Genomic DNA, 10,263 nt, shown 5'->3' with positions numbered 1-10,263 from the left:
TGTCAAGTGAAGCCGGAAATATTCAACTTCACCATAACTGCTGAGTTTAGGGGAAATGAAACTACGCTCTGAGTTCTGTACTTGAAATAGCTCAGGTCACACTCGGGGTAAAAGCCAAACATGGCCATTAGGCATGCATTGGCTCCTTCCATTCCTTATGATTATCGACATGCATGTACATGTATTAGTCAGTACACCTTATGACCTGAATTATAAACCCATTTTGTAGGAGTTTCAATGGAGGTTTGTGTATCACAATAAAAATTAATAATGTATGGCCTGGCCATGTGGATTGAGAAGTGCATCGCAGGATCTACCCGTAACCAAGATTTCTCTGTACCCAAACATTGTAGAAGTAGGTGTGAGTAACACATCGAGCATGCTATCCTCTTTCGCAGGCAGCTACGTACACGAGGAATGCCTCGAAGAGGATCACTGGTAATAAGTGATCGAGTTGTGCTGCTTTTTCCCTTCGCAGAGTGGACGCAGAGACTTCGTCAGATCGAGTTTCTCCCTTTTATGTTGCCACAATCAGTGTTGGCAAAGGCCAGATAACGCTTCTTGCCCGAAAACAGAAAAAGTTCAAGAAACAGTACGGAGTGTCGACGTCCACCCGTAACAGGTAAACTATCGATTACAGCAAGTTGTGCAGGCACTTCACTCCTCACTGCCAGATACTGCTTTACACCTTTACTCAGCAACTCGCCTGATTGCGTCTAGTTGAAATAGGACCTGTAAACTTGGGTAAACTCTATTGCAGTAAAGTGGGCGAAGAGAAAGCCCAGTGTGCGGATCATTCCCTGCACGAGTCGAGTGACGGCAGGTTTCGCCAAACTACGGGAACCAAGCAACAAGACTGAAAGTGTATCATGGGCTGCGGCAACAGATCAACAGATCATGTGTATAGTGCAAGCCCATTTCAACATCACCTTTTTGCAACTATTCTACTCCAGCTCTAGCTGTCAACAAAAAATGGAAACAAACAAAACAAACAAAAAAAGCAGCGCAGACAGAGTCCCAAGGAAACGTTCAGGACTGGATACTGAGCAGCGCAGATGAATGCAGTGGTATAGCAATTCATGTGCAGAGGGCATCAAACTAAACGGACCGTATTCTGACAAGTGATGCTGGGACAACTTGAGAAGTTAGAAAGAAGGCCTGTATATTTTAATACGTTCAACAAGCACTTGACGGACGCAGCACACCCTTGTCAAAACAACCCATTTTCTCCTTTTGTGCTATCAGCATGCATATTTCACACCTACCAGATAGCGGAAATCCTATATAGTACATCACCGGGGATTTCTAGTCAGGAATGCAATCAGTACGGGCTATGTGTCCGATGGGTGATATCGCATTGCAGCACACGGTGACCCTGGTACCAATGGAGGAAATAGAAAACTCTATATTCTTCTGCTGCTGGTGTGTGTACGTGTGTGTGTGTTGTTGTGGGGAGGGGGGAGGGGGGGGGGAGGGCATGTTGGGAATGATTATTGCATGTACCCCAAACCCCTTTCTACCAGTGTTAAAATGGGAATTTTACAACCAATTTGCTTATGATGGCCATGTGTACATTTCAACACAATCATGTACCAAACATGAGATGCCTATCTGGAGTTCTATCATTCATAGAAGCTACCCTTTGTATGTACCATAAGCCTAAGCATCACGGTAACATGGAGGCAGCTCTGCCTCCTTCAGTGGACAGACTGCAGTTGTTAGGTAACAAACGTTAGTAACAAGCTACATTGTTGAAACGGTTTTTAAAGAAGTTGATTGTCAGCTATAATGATCACAGCCACTTGGCAATACTCGTATGCGGTATGAGATCTAGACTACACCATATACTCTGACCTCTGCAGAGCAAGAGAAATGGCAGATGCCAGCATCAGCAAGTGGATAAGGCAGTGGGTCAGGTCCAACTCATTGTCATAGAGGTAGAGATGGTCTGGTACAAGGCGCTGCGGCCCGCATGAAGATTGGCTTGACAGAGGTGTGCAACGCTCATTACTGTCAGTGAATGATGCTTCCAGGCCACTATCTGGTGTTGTGCTGCCAAACGTGGAGTCTGGGAACAACTGGTGAGAGCCGCCGCATACACTGCAGGGAAACAACCAAAGAAACAAGCGAGGACCAAGGCATCATGGTAAAGAGTGGATGGCTCGATCCAATCCCCACTGACTTGTGGGATTGGTTACACTGTGAAAGTATGCTGGCATGTAGTCAGTGGGCAGGTGGCTAACATGAACACATGCAAACACTTGCAGCACCTTACTGCTCTCTGGCAAGTTGACTCTGCCAATCTGCAGTGGTTACCATCACTGTTGAGTTTTAGAAACTACTTTCTAAGGGTGGACTGGAGTTGCGAGTGCAATATTTTCCTGCCAGCATTCCTCCGGCCATTGAAAACTAACTAAGAAAATGATCTCTCTTTCCGGGCCAAGAGATGATTGTCTTGTGGATGGTTGAAAGTGGCTCCCTGTGGTCATGAGGAGTTTTCAGTGTCCAGGTGGATGTCTTTTCAAGACAGGATGACACAAGCAGGGGGCAGGCCAGCACAGCTTGGCTCAAACAGTTGCCTCTAAGTAAATCCAGAGCCAACAAAGCAAGTAGCCACACTGTGCTGGAGATGTCGCAAACATGCAGCCCACAACAAATACAGGCTCGTATAAAAGAGTGAATCGGAACTCGTATCCTACAGACTACAGTCACCACGGTGTTCCTATTGATAGCTCAGAGGCATGCGGCTAGAAACCTGTAGCCTAGCACTGCCAGTTTAAATGGTTTAAATAATCTTGAGGCCATGGATTCATGGTAAAATCAATTATTCTGGGATCTTTACATTTATATAGAGTCTATGTTGAAAGGCAATGGGTGACAGCAGCACAGTCTACAGTGACTGGTATAAAGATAGCACGGGGGAATAAGTGGATTGCTGTGGGCACATTGTGGCACCTTCACATACCTAGCTGACAAGGATCACAGTATGTATGGGTGCCAGCTCAGCTCTCATCGACTGGTCTGGCAAGGTGAGAAAACGTCCAGCCCAGTCTGTGGCTGAACAGACACTTGTGTGCTGATGACACCTATGCAGTGGCTTCACGTCCTTCTTTTAGACTGCTAGGTGTGAAGAAGTTCCAGCAAATGGTCTATTTTTGAACCAAGTCAATTAGATTTTCCTTGCCCTTGTGGGCTGTCATGTTTAGGCAAAGGGCTGTTGGCAAGCCAGGGACTTTGCCGCAAGGTTTCACTGGTGCAGTGCATGACAAATCATATACCCGAAGGACTAAGCCTTACAATCTGTTACCAGCTGTGATTGGCAATTGTGGCAAAAAGGAATGGTGTGTATGTCCAGCACCTCCAGCCACAGTAAGCATGTGTACATGTATGTTGGCCTTACCAAAAAGGGAAGCGGTGGCCTGAAGCTCATGCGCCACAACACCAGGTAGGGAGGAAGATGACGCTTTGAATCAAATGCTTCTCACATTGACCAGGTGCATGTGCTTTCAAAGCTCTGGGTCACAGTTCGGTCATGAATGGAGGCATGTTAGGCAATTGTGTTATGTATTTGAGTGTGGCTGCCACACCATCTTGCTCTAAGTTCAAGCATTCCGAAGTTTTTGTTCTTTTTGCTCATGGAGAATAGGCAGCAAGAGCAATGAAGCCTAGCCACAAATGTTGTGGGTGTCCCTTTCCGACTGGTCACACCCCTCCCACTGTTCCACATGTAATACTGATGTCCTGTGAGAGCTATGATTCGTGATGCCTGGGTTTCCATACACACAAAAAATAGCCATTCATCGGGACTACTCGGGATGGCATCATTACAGTACTGGTAGACTGACACAAAGCAGACACTGACCTGCCCAGGTAGACACTATCGTTGTCTGCCTTCCCTGGATACAGGTGCACGCATGCACAGACACACAATTACAAACAGGCAAAGAAAACTACATCACCCTAGCGCAGTGAAAATGAAAGTGATCGAAGACAGGACCTGGCGGTGGCAGTGCCAGTGGTGCGTTAAACATTACATAACGGGACTGTACTTAACAACCATGCAGGAACAGCTGCTGCGTGTAGCACAGTACCACATCCATCAGTGTGATATGATCGACTGGAATAATTATACCTTCAACTGAGCTCCCAAGGTTCCTTTCAAGGTGACCCACGGTAAGCTGTTGGTCATTACCTTGAGCTTACACAAGCTCACACTCCATTGAATGTCACATTACACTTGTACTAATTACTGTTAGCATTTGTGTGCAATAGATATTAGCAAGAGTAGATAAACAAGAGTGTGCAACTCCGGATCTCTCCTGCACAATCTGCAGATACCCCGCGCCCACGGCGGAATTTTTTGTTTACGTCACCTTTTTTCAGAGAAACGCGGCTTTGCCGCAGAGCAGTGTGAGAGCACGTGCTGGGCACCGACCTTGTAGTGTAAAGCCCAGCCAAGTGCACGAGGGAAAACTCTCCAAAAGGCTCGCAGCGCGTGCGTCGTCGAAAAGATTACGTCAACAAAAAATTCCGCCGTGGGCCAATCCATCCGGAGTTGCACACTCTTGTTTATCTACTCTTGATATTAGCTACGTAGAATCAGACTCTGGCATTCAAGTCGTGTAACAGGAGCTAAGAGAATGTTTCAAGCAGACTCTTATGGTGAAAATGATACCTGAAGATAATTAGATACGTTTTCACTCCAGGATGCCTGAACACAATCACCTGCATGGGTGGCATGGATGTTGCTATAATGGAGTCAGTTCCTACACATGTATGCTGTGCATGTGCGTGCGTGCGTGTGTGTGTGCTGACGTGGGAAAACGCATACTGCTAATGGTATGGTATACCCAGGATGTCCCGCATCTGCTGACAGCATCATGTAGGTAGGATGTTTATGTGTCATTTTCAAGAAGAATGGGTTAATATCTCCTGTGATTCAGATGACAGCTTACCAGCACTTGCAAGATGATTGTCACCTATGTGCTGCTGCTGGTGCTGATGTATGGTGGACGTTAGCACTCGACCTCCACTGCCTTCAATGTGCATACCTCGATACCCATCATCCTGTGCAGGTAGCATCAGTGTTACCAACAGAACCAAACCCGAAGATTGCGGCCAGCACAGAAGAGTTGAGGACTAGAACGGTACAGCATTCACACCGCCGGGATACCATCATTCGAGTACGATCATGCCCTGTTAATGCTTTATTACACAGAACCTCAGACAACATGGATGCTCCTTAGATGCAGGCAGTGCAAAGGCGCTTCATAATCCACCGTATGGCTGTATGCCTGAAGATTGAAATACACGTTACCTGCAGTTGCTGTGGGTTGATGCTTAGCACTGACAGCAATCTGCTTCTAAACTCCTCAATCTCCAGGTCAATGCTGTATAACAGCTCTGTACAGAACAGAGATCACACTGAGACACTGACACACTGCCAGGTAGACTGTTCGCGGCCTGTCCGTGCAGTGCACTGAACGAAGCTAGCTCAATAGCTATGTAGTTATAGGTGCATATTATGGACCTACCTTGCTTTCGATCACTTTCACAAACCGTATAGGTTTCTTCACAGTCCTCTTGCTGGTCGTTAGATAAGAGAAAGATGCAGTCATTCTCGTCTCTGCGCAGTGCAGTAGAACATGGACAACATATAGTGCAAAAACATTCCTTGTCTGTATCGTCTCTTGCTACTGTCCCTGATGGTTTGGTGATTATCACCATTTCTCTTGCTCCTGTGCACACCCCTCGATCAGCGGCTTCTGCCCTGGGCTACCCTTTCAATACATGTCTGTCCCCGGGGAAAATCGCGATTCCGCGGCCGCGTTTTTTCCCGCGTTTTTAACGATTTTTTAAAAGACCGCGTTTTCCGCGATTTTCCCGCGTTTTTTGAACTTTTTTGTTGCACTACACGTACACTCAGTGCACTGTTCAGCAACGTCTCATCGTGGCGCCTTTGTACTCAAGTATGACGAGTGCGTACACCAGAGACTTGTAACTAGGGGTGAAAGTTGGCATTGAGATCCCGAGTTCGAGTACTCTGATTTTGTCCGATCGAATATTCGAGTATTCGAGTATTCTTCATCTCCTAAAAATTGCACACCGAGGGCCTTAAAATCACATGATACAACCCTGATTGAACCGAGTGGTAGTCATTTTCTCGGGTATATTGGTTGGTGGGTCATTTGGGCTCTCTTTACTCGTGAACAAATGTTCACCACACAGTCTGTACATCAATATCCGCCGACTACTGCTCTGAAACTGCAGATTTCTGTGGTAAATGCACGTACGATGTATGAACGAGTACTCTGATTTATTCCGAGTACGATTATTTCTGAAAAAACCGAGCGAGTACTCGAGTATTCGGTATAATTGTTTCACCCCTACTTGTAACTGATTGATTTCACTGCATACTCACTGAAAATTGCCTCATATCAACTGCAAACTTGCCGCATATCAATAATATTCACCGCATATTTACCGCATATTCACCGCAAATTCACCGCAAATTATGCCATATTATGCCGCGTTTTCCCCCGCGTTTTTTTGCGATTTTCCCCGGGGACAGACATGTACATTCATATCTCCCATTAATATTTACTGGCGGCCCAGGGACCAGGGACTGCCCATAACTTTTGAAACATCTCTAACTCTGAATCACATGTGTTTCAATGGGGAAGGGCCAGAGATCTGGCTTATAACGTCACTATTTCCACACAAGGTGGCAAAAGAGTACTTCAGTAGTAATTATTTCCACTGAAACTCACCCACAGGGTGCCCGCCTGCCCGGTAGACCAAGATGCCCGTACCTCCGATGTCCGCATAAGAGAGATATGAATGTAACAGCCGAGAATAATAATAACGTCATTGTGATAGGTCTTGGAAGTGGGTGGGTGGGTGGTGGTAAGGGATGTATGTAATTCACACCCTAGTGCCACTAGCGGCTATCATATCATTCCCATGAAATAACACTCAAGCTGCCAATGGGTAGGTTCTCGAAATTCGGGCTTGCCTTGAGTTTATGCTAAAACGGAGTAAGTTGGCGGCGATCACAACAAAATATGAACACAACTCACCTGTGATCCCGTGTGGTACCACTATCGACGTCTTCTTGGTGGTCAGCTCCTTCCTGGGGCGGAGGACTGGCGGACCGGCTGCCTTGGATAATGGCCAAAGCAGCGCAGTCTGCCTCTGGGGAGCACTCGGAGGTACCCCCCGCGCTCCCCACCTCCTCCGTGAAGCTATCCAGTTTGCCAGCTATTTTTTCCCAGCCCTACACTGGCTCGGAAATTTCCGCGAACGACGACAATTGCAGTTCTCTGGACCATCCCATTACTAAAAAAAACTGCCAAACGATACTGGATTATACTTCCAGGAAACTGATATCTATGGCATTCCTACAAACATCAGGGTTGCTGTATCAGCCTGGTGAGTCAGGTTACTGACAGGATCAAACTGGCTACAGCAAGCGTTACCTTGTCGAGATGTTGTCTTATATTTTAGCCACAAGGTAAACTTCTCCAGCCCGTACGAGAAGCCGAAACATCTGTCATTCAAAAGTAATTACTGCGAGATAGATCTACAAGAGTAACCAACGTATTGTAAGTAAGCTACTTGATCTAAAATATTGATTTCAAGTACAAACAGAGCCCTAGGAAAACCAGGGTTTCCTGGCCTGGTCATGAAAAAGTGTTACAGTTACCTGCAACCACGAAAGGTCTTGGCCAAGCGACACAAAAATGCCAAAGGCAAAGGGCAAGACAGAAAAAAAGTTGTTGAAGTGACTGATCCGGCCGACCGATCCGATCGGCCGACTGCACTGCACTGGTGCGTGGTGCACTGCACTTGCATTTCTATTCTAAATCGAAATCATCATGGTTTGCTATCGCCATATCGGATTATTTATGTCCCGATCCATGCGTCCTGCAGCTGCACCAGACCTGACCTGATCTGACCTCTGACCCTTCGCCTCGCACAGTACAAAGGTCGAAACCAGAAACCCAAACAAAACTTCAAAAGAGGGATAGAGAGCGCGATAGCACAACGACTTACGTGGCACTCTCCGCGGTGCGGTAGCCGCTGTGTTCGAGCTGGCCGGCCACACGATCGTAGATCTACGAGACAACGCCCAGGGCCTAGCCCTAGGCCAGGGGGACAACAACACACAAAGCAAAACGAGCAATGCAGTCCAGTGGTTTTACTAAGTTATGGCCCAATATTCATAACGTCTTGCCACTTATCTCTGGACTCTGGCTCAACTGCAATTGGCTTTCGGAAAGGAGGTATTGCGTGATACATGTACTCACCGATATGTCGATGGTGTCCAAGGCCACACGTCGAAATGGCATGTGGAGAGGTTCAGTGCCGCGCGTAAAGTAGCTTCCGAATACTTGGTACAGTAATTGAAATCAAGAGGAAAGAACAGTAATTATTTTGGAACGAGACTATCAACAGAGAAGTCACGATGAATTAGTTGATGATGGTGGATATTCCTGCATAACGAAGCAATAGTCTTCCTATCCAGGTACTTGGTATGCTGTCCCCAGAGAAAGTCAGTGAAGCTCAGCAGACTCTCGGAACAGCGGAGTTTTCCAGACGGGCCCAGGGTAAGAGGATTCCTGCCATGTAGCATGTTTGAATAAGTAAGTTTGGTCCAGGTTCTCTCGATCTCCGGCGGTCAATACTTGCAACACACAATATTTTGAAAGGCCGTAGTTTCGAGAAGACACCACTCCGGCCCCGAGAGTGCACGCACGGCGAAACGCTCAAGATCACTACGTACACGTGGGTTTGCGCCTGCCTCTCGCGTGTACGCAGACTTTTTTTGAAAAGTGAATATTCTATCTCACTTCTCAGTCATGGCGTGTGAGTCATACTTCACAAAAGTGAATGGAAGGTTGTCAGTCGTATCTCCATTTCTCTGATGGCGGTAGAGGGTGTTGCTGACGTTATGTCGGACGACGCAAAACTCCAAAGGTTAGGAAAAAGCGCTTGATCCGGTTCTCCATGCTTCAACTATTGACGTTGAAGAGGATGACTTTTGTCAGTTGAGCATCAATATTCAAATCAATCAGTCCTTTTCATCAATTTAGTGCAATATCACGTGTACTAGTACACAGTTTGTTGTGCTTACTGTAGAAAAAACGTTTCTACATGAAGAACAAATAAAAATAATACATGAAGAACTCAGTCTAATTTCAAAGTCTATAGGAATGATAAAATATATTCCGATATTCAGTGTTTAGTGTAAATAGAGTGGTTGCACATCTCGAAAGCGACGCAGACCCCGAGTGTCATGACGTAATCGCAGGGTTGGCGGCCATGTTGGTGCACAGGCAGGCTGAGGCAGCACAGCAAGAATATTCAAAGCTACATCGAAGAAGAGTGAAGCGGGTGGCTTTTTGGCATTATTTCTTGCTCTTGTTTCGATTGACCGGGATTGACCGGGATTGTTTGTAGTTGAATCCTACGAGTATGATCCGCGTGGAACGTTCACAACAGGCTGCTGCTGCTGTTGCTGCAAGTGCGGCTAGTGAAGTTCAAGTGCCGAGTCGCGATCGCAGGTCGTAAAACTCTCACCCAACGCTGAGAAGCTAGATCAAGTAACGTTAGTCGTTGGTTGCGAAGCAAAGATATCTGGACGAGATTACGACCCTATGCTTGGCACACTGCGTGGATGCAAGGCAGTTGCTCCTTCTGTGGAAGAAGTCGACATTTAGGGGTCACACTTCTGTACAACCATCTCGCGGCCATTTTGAATTTCGCACGTGCCAAGCACGTGAAAACCGCACCGTACGGACCAATCACGGTCCGTGAATTTAAAAATTTTGAAGAAACGCCTGTAATGTGTATTTGATTCTAGGGCAGCGACTGTTTTTCTGATCGGCCTGAAGTTTGACATGCTGGATCCTACAACTATTCCGCAGACTTCTGTCGAAAGAATTTTTGAGAAAGGCCAACAATACCCAAATCACGGAGCAAGATACGATTTCGGAGTAGTTTCTCAAGATTTCTCTTTGCTTCGAAGAGAATATTAGGGGAGAAGAAAAATAGAAATCTGTGAATTGTCTCAATAGAAAGGAAGACAAGTTCACAACAAAAAAAATAAGCCATAGTTTGTCAAAATCGATGAAGGAATGGCTGCACTGGACTTTTTCGTAGCCATGGACGTTCTCACCCCGATGCACCTAGCTCGACTGCACCCGCCTCACGTACTGGACTGAACGATCTTGTGTTGGCCCTGTCTTGGGTGGATGCACG

At 46.5% G+C, this 10,263-nt stretch overlaps 2 protein-coding genes across 2 annotated transcripts in view; one reads left to right on the top strand and one right to left on the bottom strand.

The window, feature by feature from the left end:
- Window positions 1-1,748: 1,748 nt before the first annotated feature.
- LOC135813501 (uncharacterized) lies at window positions 1,749-8,351 on the bottom strand. The gene is made up of 7 exons (XM_065326594.1): window positions 8,310-8,351; window positions 7,080-7,276; window positions 5,535-5,626; window positions 5,318-5,403; window positions 4,956-5,067; window positions 3,863-3,896; window positions 1,749-2,100 (listed from the first exon to the last, which is right to left on the bottom strand). The coding sequence occupies exons 1-7, from the start codon at window positions 8,349-8,351 to the stop codon at window positions 1,836-1,838; spliced, it is 828 nt and encodes a 275-aa protein (XP_065182666.1). The 3' UTR covers window positions 1,749-1,835.
- The window catches only part of LOC135815501 (testis-expressed protein 11-like), a 71,857-nt gene continuing 69,812 nt past the window's right edge, over window positions 8,219-10,263 (top strand). Inside the window, exon 1 of the mRNA XM_065328809.1 lies at window positions 8,219-8,609. Coding sequence (XP_065184881.1) covers window positions 8,537-8,609 — 73 coding nt within the window. The 5' untranslated portion in view covers window positions 8,219-8,536. The remainder of the gene's footprint in view (window positions 8,610-10,263) is intronic.

This window comes from Sycon ciliatum, chromosome 4, assembly GCF_964019385.1.
Source record: "Sycon ciliatum chromosome 4, ocSycCili1.1, whole genome shotgun sequence".
In the NCBI taxonomy this organism is placed as follows: Eukaryota; Metazoa; Porifera; class Calcarea; order Leucosolenida; family Sycettidae; genus Sycon; species Sycon ciliatum.
The sequence above is the reverse complement of the archived record's forward strand: the minus strand, read 5'-3'. Positions and strand labels throughout refer to the sequence as shown.